The sequence below is a fragment of the Rhinopithecus roxellana genome, chromosome 10 (assembly GCF_007565055.1).
Source record: "Rhinopithecus roxellana isolate Shanxi Qingling chromosome 10, ASM756505v1, whole genome shotgun sequence".
Classification (NCBI taxonomy): Eukaryota; Metazoa; Chordata; class Mammalia; order Primates; family Cercopithecidae; genus Rhinopithecus; species Rhinopithecus roxellana.
This window is the reverse complement of record NC_044558.1, coordinates 107,698,566-107,714,075: the sequence shown is the minus strand read 5'-3', so window position 1 is coordinate 107,714,075 and position 15,510 is coordinate 107,698,566. Positions and strand designations below refer to the sequence as shown.

At 37.2% G+C, this 15,510-nt stretch overlaps 1 protein-coding gene across 2 annotated transcripts in view; it reads right to left on the bottom strand.

Annotated features, from left to right (window-relative positions):
* The window catches only part of CFAP54 (cilia and flagella associated protein 54), a 380,731-nt gene that overhangs the window by 276,951 nt on the left and 88,270 nt on the right, over nt 1-15,510 (bottom strand). For both annotated transcript variants that reach the window (XM_030939210.1, XM_030939211.1), the window contains exons 22-25: nt 15,109-15,294; nt 6,666-6,802; nt 3,343-3,490; nt 1,517-1,672 (exon numbers count right to left, since the gene is read on the bottom strand). In XM_030939210.1, the coding sequence (XP_030795070.1) occupies nt 1,517-1,672; nt 3,343-3,490; nt 6,666-6,802; nt 15,109-15,294 (627 nt within the window). The remainder of the gene's footprint in view (nt 1-1,516; nt 1,673-3,342; nt 3,491-6,665; nt 6,803-15,108; nt 15,295-15,510) is intronic.

The following is a 15,510-nucleotide window of genomic DNA, read 5'->3' as shown; positions in this document are numbered from 1 at the left end:
GTACATTGAAGACCTTGATAAACACCTTCCAATGGGTACAAATAGACCCAATGATGATTCAGAGGGCTGCCACATTAAATATCTGGGGGAGGCTGGGATACCCCCTCCAAAGTAGGTCTGACATCTGGCATCTCTCACCTTTAAAAAGAAAGACCATGCCAGGTCAGCACCTTTGGCTTTTGGAGGAACCATACTCCACACTTGAGAAAACGGCTCCATCTATTTACAACTGACCCAGAAGGCTGTCAACTATGAGTCTAGATTTTGGACTCTGGAGGCAGATCTCCAGCAGCTGTGGGGAATGTAGGAGAAGGAGACACACTTATGCTCCGTAGAGTCCCTCCAAGGTGAATCTTTTTTAAGTTACTCGAGCTGTCTAGTTAGTTTTCTCAATCGAGTACTAAAAATTTTTGGACTGTGTATGAGTTCACTCACATCTTCTAGAATGACAAAAATTGTCTCAGTGATGATGATCATGATGCTGACGATGACAGTGACAATGATGGCGATAACTTTCTGCAAGTCTCAGCAGCAAAATCTTACATCTCTCATTACTTCCCTGTAGTAAGCCGAATTCTAAGATGGTCCCCAGGATTCTTCCCCATGGTGTACATGCCCTGTATGATTCCTTCCCCTTGAGTGTGAACGGGGCTCCTGAATGTGATGAGCTCATCAGTCTCGTGATTGCATTACCCTAGATAAGGCTCCTCACAGCATACTGGAGGAGACTCTCCTACAGCCTTGAAAAGGCAAAGTGCCATGATGTGGAAAGGTCATGCGGCACAGAATTAGTAGTTGGCCTTTAGGAGCTAAGGACCTCCTATGTAAAACCTCAAGGAAATGAATTCTCTCAATAACAGTGAACTCAGAAAAGGACCTCAAGCCTCAGAGGAAATCACAGCCCTGGCCAACACTTTGATTTCAACCTCATAAGACCCTAAACAGAAGACTCAGCTAACCTATGTCCAACCTCTTAACCCACAGAAACTATGAGATCGTAAATAAGTGTCCTTTCAAGCCACTAAATCCATGGTGATAAGTTAAGAAACATGAAAAACTCTACAATCCCTTCAGCCAGGTCTCAGCTGCTCTTTTTCCATAAATCCTAACTCCTCCATCACCAACACACCCGGTATTTTGTCTTGGGTCTTCCACCATATTTTTCCCCAGATGATGGATTTAACAACATCCCTTGAATAAATATTGTTGTTTCTGATACTACAAGAACATAAAAATTAAAATAACTTTAAAACTCTAGAAAGGTAAATTGCCAATATTTAAATATGGACAGGAACAAGGACAAATATTTTCAGAGAAACCCATTTTGTGTCCTTATCTATATTTTCCCAGACATAGAATTTATTAAAGTGTTTTTCAGTTAACTCCTAAAATTTCATAATACTGGTTCCTGACCTATTTGCCCTTTATAAGAGATACATGGCTTTTCTTTTCTAAAATGAATTGTTAAGTTGCTGTTATAAAGATTCCCTTCTCTTGGGGAGAGGAATACCCTTACCTGTACAACAGGTACCAAAACAATATTGTGATAGATTATGGGAGCAAGAAGGCCATAACACTGAGTCACAGCTTGAAGCGTATAGCTGCAATCATTTAGGAAGTTGCTAAGTTCCAATGCCACTAATACTCTCTCACATTCAATCAGTCTGGCAACCTGTAAAGAAACAGGCATTGTTACTCAGATTCAACATAGGTGCTTAGCTTATGTGTCTCTAAAAAGAAGAAAGGGTAGAAAATGTGATCCTTCTGGCTAAAAATAACATGAGTTTTTGTATTTTAGAAAAATCTAAATTCAGAAACAACTCTAACTCTCCAATAATGCTACCTATAGATAGCACGATCTTAGAATTAAACTTCAGAATTTTTCATAAAACAATACAAGTACCATGAAAGAAGCCAGTTTTTTTATCGATAAGCTAAAAAGTTGGCTATATTTTTATATTTTAAAAAATCTAGTTTTCAAAAATATAAATTATAATAACAATTAAAATATATAAAATCTCTATAATATTGCCCCCATTTGATTAACAGGTTCTCATTTCCTTTTTTGATTTGAAAGAAAACGGTAAATTTTCAGTAAACCAAGCTAACCTCCTATTCTGCTTCTGCTAATTATACTTTTGCTACTTAAATTTAAATGATAGTAAAATGTAACATTAAGGTTTTGAGAGTAAATGCCACTTAAAAAGAATAGTAATCCTTTCTTACTCCTCTTTTTCCTTTCCTGGGAAAGATTTCATTATATATATATACACACACACACACACACACACACACACACACACGCACATTCAAGATTATGTACAAAGAAACTGAGTGGTAACCAGAAATTTCTATATAGTCAGTTTTTACTAAAATGGTAGTCTAGCATTCTGGAATTCATTGAAGTACTTGAAAATTGTCTTTGTTTTCAGATTGAATATGCTGAAAGAAGAAGCTGAAGGCAATTTAGTAGGAACAGGTTGATGATGGTTGTGAGTACTTGGGCTCTACAGGACAGTGAACTTGTCTTGGGCAAAGAATCATTTTTTTCACTTTTATATCCCCAGAAACTGGCATAGTCCCAAGTAACAATGTCTTGGTTAATTAATTAGTTAATGGATGGGTAGGAAATAGCAACTGTAAAAAACATAGACAGCTAAAGCCTCCATACCTAAAGAAGGAAAGAGAGAAAGTGAACTTTGAGAAGGAATGAAAAAAAATAATGTAGGATCATTACTAAATGCAAGAGCATTATACAGTTGCAGATGTACATACAGCAATGTTCATAACCACACTGAGAACCTATCAATAGGAGATAGGTTACATTCCTGCCTCCATGAAGACAATATTATAATTGAAAAAAAAAGTGACAGATTGATACATACCAGCATGAAAATATGTGCAAGATATACTATAAAAGTGTTAAAAAGGCAAGTTGCAGAATAGCAAGTAGATCATAATCCCATTTTCCTAAATAATAATAACAGATTTGTCTAGGTATATGTTCTTAGAGAAATCATATGAAAGCAAAATTGTTATATTCTTAGAGGTAACAAGATTACAATGGGTTTCACTTTATATATTATATATTTTTGAATGTCTGAAATATATAGTATTTTCGTATACAGGGGGGAAAGAAATAAATTGAAAAGAAGAGAAAAAGCATGAAACTCCGGTCTGTGAAACTTACATGAAATATCACATAAAGTTGCATAATCAGACAATGTCCTTTCAGTCCATTCACCAAACAAGCTACGCAATCACTCAAAAAACATGACCTTAAAACATCAAGAAAATAATACAGTGAATCTGACATGTTTTTAGTCACTTTAATTCACTTACTTGTTGAGATGGGAAAATCTCATTGCCTTTAATATTATCACAGAAAAGATTTTCTTCTTTAATTTTGATGTCACTTATTACAAAAATATTTCTAAGAAAAAGGTACAATAGGATTGAAGAAGTCTCTGCCAAAATATCTGAATGTAATCTGCAATATGAAATAAATGGCAGGTATAAATATAAAATGATTTAGCAGGTCAACTTGTCTTTTTACATTGATTTGTTTTCAGTATCTACACAATGATCCCAAAAAAGCAACAAAAATATTTAGAATAGCTACTCTTGCACAGACAAGTTCACAACTAAGAAAATTAAACTACTGAAATATTATGTCACAGATACATAAAATTAATTAGTGGCAATTTTTGGGGGTTCTAATACATAAAGTTATTTTTTATCAAGATAACAAAATCACTATAGATGTTCAGAAGGTTGAGAAATAGGTCCAATGTTTCAATTAATGCATTTCCTGAAAATGAGGGTCATTTACAGCAAGCTCAGCCTTGCTTAAAAAGAGAATCTTAATAACTCTTGGATGATTTCTAATTATCTTTTCTAAATTGCAGTTGACAGAGCCAACCATTGGCAAAGCTGTGAAATATGCAAAGTCTTCCCTGTGTCCAGTATTCCACCCCTTGCCCTTAGCCTTCCTTGGTGACAAACCCTCCCTCTTAAGCTTTGGGCTTAACTACTCGCTATGCCCCCATCCCTATAAAACAGGAAAGCGCTGATATCATTAATTCACACTGGAAGATGATCCCTTTCACCACCATGTTAAACTTTAAAATGATCTTTACCAGAAAGATTTTAGGTCTCCCACGATTGTGACTCATACTAAACTTGCTCTTTGACCTTCAGCACCTTGACACGCGCAATTAGTACAAGTTGTCACCCCCTGGCTCCATTTCCTTCTCTACCTAGCTCAGACACTGGTCAGTCTTTTCAATAATAATCTTTCTAGCAGGTTAGGTTCTGTCACCTCCTTATTTTGTGCAATAATCAATTTGCCTGACCTTGCATAGATGTCAACTGTCCAATTTTTCTCTCTCTCTGACAACAATCACTTACTGATTTTGCTCACTCATTCTTTCATTCATGCTAGCAATTGCTGAATGCCTACTATGTACAAGACACTGTTCTAGACCCTCGGGTATAAAGATGAATCAAATGGGGTCTTTAGCACCAAGGAGCTGGGCTTCAGTACAAATTCATGTTCAATTACATCAACTGAGTCATTACTGCATCTCAACAACACTTCCATTTATCCCTGATGTCTCCTTGTTCACATTCCCCCACAAAAAAATATTTCTAAATCCTTTGTTCTTTCCACCCATGAGCTCTTATGTCCACCAGGCTCTACCACCATAGTGTTATCATCACCTACATTTTCTTCTTCAGTGTCTCCCTCTCTACTGGCTGCCTTCTCTCCACACTCCACAATTCTTTCCTTCAGCCTGCCTCCCCACTAAGCTTCTGCCTGCTCTCCTCCTCTTTACCACCATACTTCACATGAGTAGTCTTTGCTTGTTCGGATGTTTCATTTCCTTTTCTTCCTTAGCCAATTGCAAAATGGTTTCTGGCCTCTCATGCTACAAAAGTGGCTCTCTGGAATTTACCAATGGCCTCCTAATTGCCAACACTTCTTCATTTGTGTTCTACTCAACCCTCTCTGTGGCATTTTATTGAGCAGCTGCTCTGCCTGACCTGGTGCTGATATTTAATATCGCTGGTCAGTCCCTCTTTGGTGATACTTTCACTTTCCCTAGCAATGCACTTTCTTGGACTTTCATTTTCTGGACAGCTTCTTTTCAATATCTTTCCTTGGTTCCATCTTCTACTTCTGCTCCCTAAATATTAAGCAATGCCTAGGGTTCAATTCTGGCCTTCTGTCTTTTCTGTTAAACAGTCGTTTCCTGGGAGATATCATTCATTTTCAAGACATTGATGATGAACTCAATGGACAATTTCTAAATCTATATCTCTAGCCTTGATGCTCTCTTGAGTGTCAGCACTAGATAAATAAACCTACTGGCATCTCATATTCACAAAGGCGTCCTGCTGGAAAACCAAACTCAAAATATTCTCAATCAAATTAATTATCTTCCTCCAAGAACTTGTTCTATCTCTCATATCCCCTTAGTAAATGTCACAGACTTCCCAGTCAGTTAACACTAGAAATCCCACTTTTCACTTTCTCTGTTACCCCACAAGTCACATATCTAAGTCCTGTCTCTTCCTCCTTTAAAATGCCTCTGAAATCCATCCCCCCATAGCACATAGCATCCTTGTACATAGAAAATGCTAAGTCTGCATTTGTTTAATTGAATGGAATTATCAATGCCTTGCCTGAATCAATATTTGCATATATAAGCTCATTATTTTTGATTGAGGAATGAAGGGTTTTGTCTCCTTATTTTAAAACTTTCAGGCATTAACAGCCAGGTGAGGGAGATTCTTGTTGCTTTTGAATTTGTTACTGAGACCGACTGAAATTACACTAAAGCTCATTTCTGAGCCTGCTTCAAAACTTTGTTCTTTTAAGGAAAATGGCAGTAAAGACAAATGATAGTAATTCTATATGGCTTCTACTGGCCTATTTGCAGTTGCCAATGGTGTAACCCTGGGAGCCTCTTCTAGCAAAGGAAAAGCCTTCTTAACCTAACAGTCAACCTGTCAGACCATAACCTTAACCCCAATTTGACCTTTCTCTGGTACAAAAGTTCCCAATGCATATTTGTGTTTTAGGATATAACTGATATTACTTTGGTTTGTAGTTGGTATTTTTATTTCATAACCTTCAACCTTAGGCCTCCAGTGTTTTTGCTGACTCTAGAAAGAAAGTTTGTCGGCCAGGCACGGTGGCTTATGCCTGTAATCTCGGCACTTTGGGAGGCTCAGGTGGGCAGATCACTTGAGGCCAGGAGTTCGAGACCAGCCTGGCCAACATGGCAAAACCCCATCTCTACTAAAAATACAAAAATCAGCAGGGCGTGATGGTGCACACCTGTAATCCCAGCTACTCGGGAGGCTGAGGCATGAGAATCTCCTCAGCCCAGGAGGCGGAGGTTGCAGTGAGCCAAGATCATGCGACTGCACTCCAGCCTGGGCGACAGAGTGAGTGAGTATTAAAAAAAAGAAAGAAAGAAAGAAAGTTTCTAACAAGCACATGAGACCTTGCAATGTATACTTTTATTACAATAGTTATTAGAAATCATTTTATATGGACTATCTGAACATGATATAAAAAATAATTCTAGGCTTCACATCCAGCATCTATATTTTCAATAAGCAAATTAGTATTTTAGAAGGATATTTCTAATTACCTTCTCTGTGTAATAGTAATTATATTGCTTAAACAAATAACAGATTGTTCATCCTGAAGTGGCGAAGCAACAAAATAATCCCAAACTGGTGAGAAAACTTTCTTAGCCAATTCATAGTTACCAACTTGATAGGCAACCTATAACAAAAAGCATATATTTATGTAATAGTTTTATTTGTGAATGAATGTTTTAAACAATAATTCTTAAAATATACAATATATGACAGCATTTTATAAGGTGTGATCACACACTCATTTCAGATACAATTATTCACATTTGCTGTTCTGTTCTATAGTACCATAGTCAGGTAATGGCTACTGGCAAGGGAGACAAGACACATTTTTGAAAACTCTTTTATTTCTAAATTGCATGGAAATTTGAAACTCTGTAAGGTTGTTTCAAATCCTCATAAGCAAAACAAAGATCACATCTGAGCCAAATTAATTTCATTTCCATCTATCTCGGCAGTGCACTCCATTTATTACAGATACTGTTATAATGAACAATCTGTTCCAAGAGAAACAATCAGATTTCCCAAGCCCAATATATGAAAAATACTTTATTCTTTTCTGGTTCTGACTGACACTTTCAGAGCTTTGTGCAACAAAAAGTTCATGAGCTGAAAAGAGTACAGAATAAAACAGAGAAACTTCCCAAGAAGACAAGATATGTTTTAAGTTTAACAAATTTAACATTGGACAAAATAAATAATTTTGTGAAGCCTAGAAGCTCAAAAGAAAAAAACTGACTTACCTATTTTTTATGGTAGAATATATTTCTTTAAAGACGTTCCTAAAAAGCACTCCATTTAAATATGCAAATAACAATACAAAATCTCAGCAAATGAGTTCTACACTGCTTCAAATCCTTTATGGAAACAGCTAAGGTATAAAGTATAAATGCATTCATGGAATGAAGTAAGTGAATGACAAGTTACTAGAATATTCTCCACTCCAGGGAATAACTTAGAGTGCCAGAATTTTTCAAATCTGCCAATGAATACTCATGATCTCCAACCAGTAAGCTTTTATGAAGTTTCTAGTCTGTGTTAGGCACTGTAGAGATAGACTCTTCAAAGTTTAGATAGAGATGGTATCCGACTCTATGAAACTGGAATTAGGTTAAAGGCATAAAACCCATAACATCACAGAAAAACTACAAAGAATAACATAATAATTGCAGAGGCTTTAGAAAAGGAGATATGAAGACTTCAAGGAAGACTGCAGGGCTTGAGCTGAACCCTAAGGCAGAGATAAGATTCTGATTGGCACAGTTAAAACAGAATCTGCAAAAGGTCCAGTAATGGAAATGACTCTAAAGTACATTTAGGAGAGACTGGAGAGGCAGGTCAGAGTTTGGAAAAAAAAAAAAAAAAAGTAGACATTTCATCCCTGCAATGTCTGAGATGAAAAAAAATGAAAAAAAAAAAAAAAACAAGTGGGTAATATGATTGGACAAGTTCAAGTGGGACATGATTTCAGAAGGCCTTGAAAATCAGGTGGAAGATTTTAAAGCTGTCAAGTACTGGACTAAGCACTTTATGTGTATTGCTGTATTTATTCTTCATCAAAGTTCTACAAAGTGAGCTCTATTGCCATCCCTATTTGTGAATGAGGAAACTAGAACATTGAAAAGTAGAATAATTTGTACAGAGCCTGACAGTCAGTAAAATAGTGAGGCCAAGTCTTAGAGTGGTAAATGAGTCGCTTTTCTGGGCTACATTAATCAAATGACACAGCTGTACTAAGTGGTCACTGAAATATAAATATATATAATTAAAATATATAATTATTAAGGTTTATCATGGAAAGCAATAACAGATGATGTGTAAGAGTGTTGGTGCAACTATAATTAACTGTTCTTTTCTTGTAAAAAGTATCCTTTTTAAAATAATGTTATCTGTTCAATCAGTTAACAGTGCAAAACAAGAAAAGATACCGTGATAAAACTAAGGTTTATAAAATCATGAGGTTTTGTGAGGTTTCTTTAACAAAGGAGTGCCATGATATAAGCATGTTCAGAAATGGTTAATCTGGTCCTGGTAATGATGTGCAGAACAGATTTTAGAGGGGCTGAATTAAAATGAGAAAGAAACACTAAAAGACGAATGAAATAATGAAGTACAGTAGATGTACAAAGTACATCCTCTTTGATGCCTGACCTTGGCTTGGCTTCCCGAACTCCACTCTTGGTTTTCCTTTTACTTCTTTTCCTCGACCTCTTTATATTGGTATGCCCGAGGGTTCACTCTTTGAACTGCTCCTCTTTTCTGTCTACCTTCATTTCTTATTGATACCACTTAGTCCCATAGTTTTATCACCTTCAAATCCCTCTCCTGCCCAGACCCCTTCCCCAAATTCCAGATTTATACATCTAACTGACTACTCAACAATTCTCTCCATATACACTAAACACCTTACCTCAACATGCCTCGAACTGAACTGATCTCCCATTCCCCCGAACCTCCACCACCCACAGCCTTCCCTAACTCAGTTGATGTCAACTCTGTCCTTTCAGTTGGTCAGATAACACCTTAGGGTCATCTTTTATTTTTCTCTTTACGGACTCCTGTTAGCTCCTCCTTCAAAAATGTCCAGACACTGACTACTTCTCACCACATCAACTACTACCACACTGACCAAGCCACCTTCACTTCTCACTGGGTTACAGTAGTGGATGGTGCTGCCACTCTACCCACTTATGGTCTATTTCCAATGTAGCAGCCAGGGTGAACCTTTAAAAACAAGAGTCACATTACATCATACCACTACTCCAAACTGTCCAATCACTGTCCACTTCACTCAAGTCAAAAGCCAAAGTCCCTGTAATGCCCTGGAAGTCTTTTCATGATCTGCTCTCCATCTACCCAGTCACCTCTTAGCTCCCCTGGGTCCCTCTGCCCCAGCCACACAAGCCTCCTGCTGTTTATCAAGCATACCAGGTACACTTTTGAAAACCTTAGGGCTTTTGCTCTAGCTGTTCCTTCTGCAAATGCTCTTCTCCCAGAGAGCCATTCCCTCATCTCCTTCAAGTCTCTGCTTAAATCTCACCTTCCTTGATCACCCTATTTAGTATTGTAATCTACCTTCCATTCACCCACTTCACATTTCTAATTCGTTTTACATACTCCACTTGGTTTTTCCATAGCATTATCTTCTGAAATACTAGATAATTCACTTGTTTACTGTGGTCATTGTTTATTACCTGTCTCCTACCATGGCATTCTGTTCATGTTGCTTGGAACAGCAGTTCTCATAGCATGGTCCCTGGGCCATCAGCATCACCCAGGAACTTGTTAAGAAACGCAAATTCCCAGACCCAAACTCAGGTCTAGTGAATCATAAACTCTGGCAGTGGGACCCAGCAATCTACTTAACCAGTACTCCAAGTCATTCCTATGTGCACTCAAGTTTTAGAGTCACTAACCTGGGCAACGCCTGGCACAGAGTAAGCCCTCAGATACTGTGTCAAATTAATTTAAAAATCCTCTTTTGCTGATAATATCCCTCCACCCATAGAGAAGGACACCCAGCAGTTGTACTAGACTATAACAGGGTTGACAGGGCCAGAGTGAGTGCCTGACTCAAGTTGGGTGTTTTAGAGACTCCGCTGCAAAGCAAGATGGGCCCCCATCCAAAGTTACATTCTCATGTTAAGATTGATGACACTCCACACAGCAGGAAAATTTGAGAGAAAGTATATTACTCACACAAGGGACTTCTTGGGAAAGCTTAACAGGCACAAGCCTGTCTGGACTGGCTTGGGCAAAGCAGAGGGAGAAAGCAGGTTGGGCCTTCATAGAAGTTGAGAGATAGGACTGGGGAAAGTCCATGCTGACTGGAAGGTTTAAATTTCCTGCTGTCACAAAATGAGAAGGTGAGCTCATAGGCCTTCTTATCATCCTGCCCAGATGTGGGGCCAAAGGCAAAAAGAAGGGCAAGTCACAGCCAGGCACTGTGACTCATGCCTGTAATCCCAGCATTTTGGGAGGCCAATGTGGGCAGATCACCTGAGGTCAGGAGTTCGAGACCAGCCTTAGGTCTGTGAAGTGGGGGAATGGAAGATAGATTACAACATTAAATAGGGTGATCAAGGAAGGTGAGATTTAAGCAGAAACTTAAAGATGATGGAATGGATCTCTGGGGTAAGAGCATTTGCAGAAGGAACAGCTAGAGCAAAAGCCCTGAGGTTTTCAACCAACATGATGAAATCTATCTCTTCTAAAAATACAAAAATTAGCCAGGTGTGACGGCACATGCCTATAATCCCAGCCACAAAGGAGGCTGAGGCAGAACCGCTTGAACTCAGGAGGCAGAGGGTGCAGTGAGCCACAATCACACCACTGCACTCCAGCCTGGGCAACAGAGTGAGACTCCATCTCAAAGAAAAATAAATAAATAATAAAAACAAGTCAATAAAAAATAAAAACAAGTCACAAGTCAGTTGTTAAACACCAAAAATGAGATCAGGGCATTCCAGCCTTGGCAACAAAGTAAAACCATCTCAAAAAAAAAAAAAAAAAAAAAAAAAGGAGGGATCACACTCTTTATTATGCTAGGTGAGCCAATCACATTCTCTTTCCCAGGAGTTTGGAGCCACAATTAGAGGCCAGTGAGCTGATCTCCATTTATAGCTGAAATTGAGTGATATATAAAAACTCAGGAACTGCCATCTTTCCTCCAAAGATGGAGAAGTAATGAAAGCCAATGTTTAGAGAAAAATACAAGAAAGCAGACATATAGGAAGAACCAGAAGTATGAGACCTAGAGCTGCCTGGACTCTGCTGCATTCCCAGGGCCTAGCTGCATTACCCCAAGCTGAGCTGGTTCCATGACTTGCAATCAGGGTTTTAACTGAAACCATAAGTCAGAATTATCTAAACAAGTATTACTGTCATCGTAATGAGATTGATTAAAAAAAAAAAAAACATATTTCAAAGGATGAAGTGATGACATCTAGCATATAACCTGGTACAAGATAAACATTGACTAAATGATTCATCCATAAATAGATGAGTGGAAAGAGTGGTAATATTCAGTTAGAGGATGAGAGGGAAAAGAAGAGTTAAAACTCTTTTTGTTGCTGTTGCTGTTGTTGTTTTTAAGACAGGGTCTCGCTCTGTCACCCAGGCTGAAATGCAGTGGCATGATCTTGGCTCACTGCAACCTCCACCTCCTGGGCCCAAGTAATCCTCCCGCCTCAGCCTCCTAAGTAGCTGGGATTACAGGTGCATGCCACCATGTCTGGCTAATTTTCGTATTTTTAATAGAGACAGGGTTTCACCATGTTGCCCAGGCTGGTCTTGAACTCCTGAGCTCAAGCAATCTGCCTCCCTCAGCTTCCTGACGTGCTGGGATTACAGGCGTTGAGCCACCATGCTGAGCCTATTTTTTTTATCTGAATAAAAAATAAAATAGACAAAAGACAAATCATTATTAATAAAAGGGATTTTGATTAATAATGGGTTTTAATGAATTCACATACAAAGTGGGAGTCGTGTGAACTTCATTTTCCCTTCACCTGCCACCATCGTGATTGCTGACAAAGCATTCATGTTCCAACATCAAACTCTACTGCCAACACAGATCATGAAGACCTGCTGATTAACACCAACACAGGGAGAGAATAAAAAGGAAATTGAGAGAGGAAGAAGTAAAGACAGTGAAAGGGAGGGAAGAGGGTTAAAGAGAAGAGGAGCTCTCTAAGGAGAAGAGGGTCACTTAACAGATTGGAGAGATGCAGGCTCTAGAAGACTTGGTACATGTTAGGTGTCCAGTATGTGACTTCCTGGAACCTGGACAGAGCAGTCGAAAGGCATGAGCCAAGTGTCAGGCTTGACATCTGCTACCTGAGCAACCTTGGGTACATTTCTTAACCTCCCTGAGACAACCTTTTAGGGATACAGTGGGTTTGGCAGAGGAAGGATTAAATTAATCTGTTCCCTCAACTATAAAATAAAAGTAATCATACCACCTCATGGAGTTATTATAATAAGTGGAATAATAAATTTTAAGTGCCTGGTACACAGTAGTTTTTAAATAAATGATATTCCTCCTTTCCTTATCTCAGTAAGCCATTGTGCCCACTCACTACTTGATCTGGTAGTTCAACAATTCACTAGAATATGGCGTTTTATCTTACATCCATTTTACAGATAGGAAAATTGAGACCAAACAATTTGCCTAAAATCAGTCTCCAAGGTCAAGATCAGAATCTTGCTCACAGATTTCTACTCTTCTACATTTATATCATATTATCTAGTCATTTTCTACTTAACAAGGAGGAATAAAAAGAAATAGTCTAAAAAGAAGAGAAAATAGACACAGAAAATATATAATTCAAAAAGTTTCCTCAAAAAAAATTTCCAGATACACTAAACTAATAGCCTCCTACATTTAGGGAAAGCCTAGTACAGATTCACTTGATTGTATTAATATTTACAGAATATTGCTGAGTAAAAAGTACAACCTAAAGTCCCAAAAGCCAAGTTAATCACAGGCACTTAGTGGAATGTCTCCATGCTTTACTATCAAATATTTATAATAATATGTTTTAAAGAAAAAGAACTGTCCTGAAACTAGAAACTAGCCACTCTCATGAAAATTAGATTGCACTTACAAAATAGAGGTACATTAACTTGTTGAAACTTAAAAGCTTACATTTAAGTTGTAAATTAAGGGGGTTTAATAAGTGAGAAAGCTTTGCTTTAGCCACTTAACATTATGAGACAGAATACGCATAAACTATCATAAATAAACTACAGAACTGCAAATATAGTGTCAGTAAAGAAACACAGGTCATTACTTCATGACACTTCTCATTATCCCAGCAGTATAGCTCTGACTTAGTTTTATTAACTTTCAATGAAAGTTCTGCCAAATTAAGCCCAAGAGTCAAACCACTCCCTGGAGAAAAATTAGGCCTTGATGAAATATTCAGTTCCTCACAATAACTCCATCATTGCAAATTAGGGAATATATTAGATTCCAAAGATATCAAAACATCAGAAAACCATGAGCCAGTATGACACGCTAAACCAACACTAGACAAATCCCAGTAATTCTCTCAATTTAATTTTCTTTGAAAAATACGACATAAAATGCCACTAAGATCTTAGCTTATAATATTAATCAACTATTAAAAGAAAAATAGAATAGAAATATGACAAAATTTAGAAAAGCCATCAGCCTACAGCCAACAATAGGCTTAAAATTAGATACTTGAGACCTAGGTCAATGAGTCACTCTTCCTAGCATCCTCTTCACTGGGGACATGTTTTAAGTCAGGCAACAACTATTTCGACAAAAAACATTAATTCATGAGCATATCCCTAACTAAAAACAATACTATTTATTCAGTGCCTACTGTGCAATAACTGCTACCATTAAATATTTGCCAGGCATAATTCCATTTAATACTCATTATACCTCTGGGAAGTAGCTACTACTGCTACTCCTGCTTCACAGATGAAAATTACTTGTCCACTATCACGTGGCTAGTGTGAAGAGCTGGAATTTGAACTCAGGTCTCTCTGCCTCTACTGATCCAGAAGTTTTACTTTTATAAATTTACCCTAAGAAAGTAATCATGGACGTAGGTAAAGATTTACTAACAAAGTTGAGCATCATAGCTTTGTTTATAACAGCAAAAGACTGGAAAGTATCCAGATGTTTAGCAAACTATTATATATCCATAAGATTCAATACCATGGAACCATTAAAAATTATGTTTTGGAAGAATACTTAATGGAATAGAGAAATGTCAATTATATGTTAAGTGAAAATATCAGGATGTAAAATAATATGTATACTATGATTTAAATTATACATTGTACATAAATTCATATACACGTGTGCATATATATATATACACACTAATTAGCTAGATAAATAGATAGGCAGATAGATACACAAAAATAAAAGGATATCTCTGGAATAGGGTTTCTCAGTCTTGACACCACTGACATTTTATGCTGGATAATTATTTGCTATGGGGGCTATCCTGTACATTGCAGGGTGTTTATCAGCCTCCCTGGCCTCTACTCACTAGATGCAACTAGCACCCCTCTAGTTAGTGACAACTGAAAATTTCTCCAGACATTGACAAAATTGCCCCAGGGGAAGAACTCTGCTACTCTGGATGATAGGATAACAGATAACATTTATTTTCCTCTTTATGCATTTCAGTATTTTCCAGCATTTCTAAAATTAATATATATGTGTTACATTTGTAATCCAGGGAAAAAATGTTATTGTCAAAAAGCAAATTTACTAAGAAGAGAAGGAATGATTCATATTTTATGAGACAAAACTGTAGCGATGGAAAATATGTGTTATAGGAGCTGTAGAATATCTGCTGTGATTTTTATTTCTATCAGAAATTACTTCATAACTGCTTAATGGAAAAAAACACAGTGGAAAAAAATAGCAGAAATCTATTCTACCTGTGTCAGGAACATCCGAGCAGTAATAGTAGAAAGAGGTGGATAAACCAGAATTGGTTTAGTTGTCTCCCCAATAGCACCACCGACAAGCTTTCCACTGTTAGAATAGGCAGCAACTGCAAATACATACTTTTCATTGGTTTCCAAACCTTTCACTTCAAAAATGCTTTTACCATCAGCTGGTATCTATTAAGAAAAACATATTTCAAGTTATACATGGAAAATTAAAATAACATGACTTTTAAAATACAATTAAGTAAACCTTCTATTTAAAAAAAAAAAAACTTTTTCTTTCACTGTTGGATTTTAGTTATGATTCAAGTGGAACTTAGAGAGATTCACCAAAACAATGACTTCATTAAAAAATGTAATTATCATTAATAAGGCTTCAGTAAGATTTCC